This window comes from Triticum aestivum, chromosome 2D (genome assembly GCF_018294505.1).
Source record: "Triticum aestivum cultivar Chinese Spring chromosome 2D, IWGSC CS RefSeq v2.1, whole genome shotgun sequence".
Lineage (NCBI taxonomy): Eukaryota > Viridiplantae > Streptophyta > Magnoliopsida > Poales > Poaceae > Triticum > Triticum aestivum.
Genome location: NC_057799.1, coordinates 646,782,066 through 646,785,654, shown reverse-complemented (window position 1 = coordinate 646,785,654; position 3,589 = coordinate 646,782,066). Strand labels below are relative to the sequence as shown.

General features: G+C 56.9%; 1 protein-coding gene across 1 annotated transcript; it reads right to left on the bottom strand.

Annotated features, from left to right (window-relative positions):
• Positions 1-520: 520 nt before the first annotated feature.
• Positions 521-2,845, bottom strand: LOC123055344 (ABC transporter G family member 5). The gene has a single exon (XM_044479341.1). It carries the CDS (start codon positions 2,711-2,713, stop codon positions 689-691), a length of 2,025 nt encoding a protein of 674 aa, XP_044335276.1. The 5' UTR covers positions 2,714-2,845; the 3' UTR covers positions 521-688.
• Between the last annotated feature and the right edge of the window lie 744 nt (positions 2,846-3,589).

Here is a 3,589-nt window from a genome sequence, read left to right as displayed (position 1 = left end):
TGGGAGAAAAAAAAGTGAGCGTTCGCTAGGGAACGCTTTGCAGCGAATGACTTCAGCTAATCTGGGCGTTCGCCTGGGTTGGCCTCCAGCGAGCGTTCACCAGATTTCATTTCCATTAATTAATAGGACATTTTTCTCCATACGAGATGTTAATCTCTTTTTTATATACTAGAACAATGCTGGATATAAATATTCTAGTATGTTAGCTTGTGATTAACCTGTCAATGATAATGCGATTGTATAAATAAATGCTCATCAAATTCTGACCATGGATTGTCTTATATTTTGACTAAAAGTTTGGTAAGTAAATTTAAGTGAAATTGGTTCAGAAGGTAAGTAAATTAAGGTGATTGATTATCATATACATGAAGGTTGGACGAAGGGTGGTGGAAAGAAAGGTGAAATGGAAATCTTACATTCTTTTTAAGTAGTAGAGAAAATGAAGTTAAATCTTGACCTCCATATAATTTTAGAGCCATGCAACCATTAGCTGCTAGAGATTACATTTAAAGCTAATCCATTGTATATAATATAAGTGATTCCCATATAATAATATGTAGGTAATGCCTTGTGTGATTCATGTTGGATGATATATGCTAAATGTAATTAGTCCCTTTACTCATCACAAGTCCCATAATTTACAACCAAAATTATAGCAAGATCGATAGAACACATGCAAGGAATGGACTCAAGCTTTGGTGGTAGATGCAGAGAAGCAAGCAGAGTAGTGCGAGGAGGAAGACAGCAATGCGGACCGCGCTGCGGCCCTGAGCGTGAGGCTGCAGCGGACCCGGAGCACGGCGTAGCCGAGCAGCCGGTAGAAGGCGACGAAGCCGACCATGACGGCCACGTTCCGCCACCGGCACTCCTCCCCGATGCCCTCCCGCCGGAGCACCTCGTCGCCGGTCGCCACGCACACCCCCATCGCCGTCGCCGCGCACCTGCCCCCGAACTCGTTCAGCAGCAGCGCCTCGAACGGCCACTTGAAGAGCGAGAGATAGTGCATCGGCACCCAGTACGCCGGCATCGCCGACCGCCGGATGAAGTAGCCCGAGAAGAGGAAGAAGGAGCCCATCACGCCCTGCACCGCCGCGTTCCCCACCACGAAGTCCGGCGCCGCCGCCGCGAAGCACGCCACCACCGAGTTGGCCGTGTAGAGGACCAGCCAGATGAGGAGGAGGAAGTAGAAGAAGGCCGGTGCTGTGCGGCGCAGCCCCGTCAGCCAGTACGCCGGCGCCGCGAACACCGCCGCCAGAACCAGCTGGAATGGCAGGAACACCAGGGCGTTCGCCACGGCGTAGGCGGACACGCGGTAAGCCCCCGACGACGTCTCCTTGGCAAGGATCTCCCGCTCCTGCAAAAACACCGGCAGCGCCTCCGTCGTCGATGACAGCAGGAAGGTGAGGAGGAACGCGAAGAGGCCCACCCGCTCCGCCACCTTGTCTTCGGCGAGATCGTAGAAGATGGAGCCGAGGGCGAGGCCGGCGACGAGCATGCACACGGTGCGGCACGCGAAGAGCTGCCGCGTCCGCGCCACGTTCTTGAAGAAGCGCTGCGACAGCACCGCCACCTCGCGCGGCCACGAGTTGGCGTACCGGTGTTGCCCATTGCTTCCTCCGGCGGTGAGCATGCCTGCTGCAGAGTCGTCGTCGGCCTGGGCCTGGAGCTTGTGCTGCTGGAAGAGCTGCTGCAGCGTGCAGCGGCGGTCGCGCTGCTGCTGCTGGAGGTGCAGGTGGAGGCGCAGCTCGTCCACCGAGTCGATGGCGAACTCGACGGCGTCCACGTGCGGGGGAAGGCGGAGGCCGGCGCCGGCGAGCAGGGTGTGCAGCTCGTCGACGGAGCCGTGGTGGAGCACGGAGCCCGCGGCGAGCAGGAGCACGGCGTCGAACATCTTGACGATGCGCGCGCCGGGCTGGTGGATGCTGAGCACCACGGTGCGCCCCCGCGACTCGGCCATCGCCCGGAGCGCGCCGACGATCTGGAGCGCGGACGCGCTGTCGAGGCCGGAGGTGGGCTCGTCGAGCACAAGCACGGCTGGGTCGCGCACGGCCTCCACTCCGATGGACACGCGGCGCCGCTCGCCGCCGGACAGGTCCTTGACCCTGGCGTCGGCGACGCGAGCCAGCGCGAGGTCGTCGACGAGCGCGTCCACCGCGTTCGGGTCGTACTCGTCCGGGCCGAGGCGGAGGCGCGCGCTGAAGTGGAGCGTCTCGCGCACGGTGAGCAGCGGGAAGAGGACGTCGCGCTGGGTGACGTAGCCGCAGAGGCGGCGCAGGGCGGCGGCGTCGACAGGGGAGCCATTGACGCGGAGGTCAGTAGGATTGGACGAGCTGGGCTCAAGGCGGCCGGAGAGGATCTCGAGCAGCGTGGACTTGCCGGCGCCGCTGGGGCCGACGATGGCGAGAAGCTCGCCGGGGCGCGCGCGGCAGCTGACGTTGCGGAGCACGAGGCGGCACCGGCTGCTGCGGCTGACCGGCGGAGGCGCAGGCGCAGCGGGGTCGCCGGCGGCATCGAGGAGGAGATCGTCGGGCCTGCTCCATATCTTGAGCGGGTGAGGCCGGGCGGAGACGGTGATGTGGTAGTTGATGCCCGCGGCCTCCACCTCGCACCTGCAGCTTTCTACTCCCCCGCCGCTCTTCATGGATTCGCTCGCCAGCTCGTCGTCTTCCTGGATGGTTGCTAGTAAAGGTGGTGCTTCACCTGCCGGATGCATGGAAGACGATGAGCTTCGTGGTCGCTAGCTTTATCGTTTGTGTTGGCTGAAGCTTGGATGATTGGGCTTGGCTGAGCTTAGTTTGGCTTGCTCGGTGGGTGTATATGGCCATGGGAGTGTGAGCTTGGAGTGGAGTGGCACATGATGATACCATGTATACGTGCTGGTCTTCTTGGAAGGTGGCGGGCAGCCAGGGCTGACGATTTGACCACTATGCCCCTATCACTGTATTCTCCAGGTTTATTTTTCCTAATGAGAGTGTATACCCTCGCACCTTTTTTTATCCGCCCCTCAATGTATTTTTCGACAAAGGGTGAGGTTTATTGGCTCAGAATCGAGCATCAAGAAAATACATAGCATGATGAGCACACTCCCCGTCTTCGCATAACTAGGATGCACACATGCGAAAACAAACCGACAACTAGCAATATAAAACCAAAGCTATGCACGGGTAAGGAAAAAAGCTCAAAGTGATCAGATCTGTGATCTAATGCCGTTCAATGTGTTAGAAATTCCCGGGGAGACAGCATCAACATTAAACCAGCTTTGCCGCGGGAATTTTTAGAAGCATCACAATAATGTGAATTGCCACGAGAACGCCTACATTTGATGGGTTCGACTAACGGCAACGACCGAACCCACCAAACAGAGGCGACAACCATGCCAGGGCCTTCTGATGCACTCCCTTGCTTGTAGTATATATCCACTTTTCGGCTCATGTGGGTCTCTATTTCAAACAGCTGCCTTATGGGTTTATTGAGCATTCAAACAAACAAAAGCCATGGTTCTCTTTTGTGCGCAATGATGGAGGTTAACTGGTGGCCTATTGGGTAGCGATTTTATGACTTTCTACTCAATAGTACATCAAATAAAGTG

What these genes read in the sequence shown, in the direction of transcription:
- LOC123055344 (XM_044479341.1), bottom strand. Translation starts at nt 2,713, where the DNA reads ATGCATCCGGCAGGTGAAGCACCACCTTTACTAGCAACCATCCAGGAA.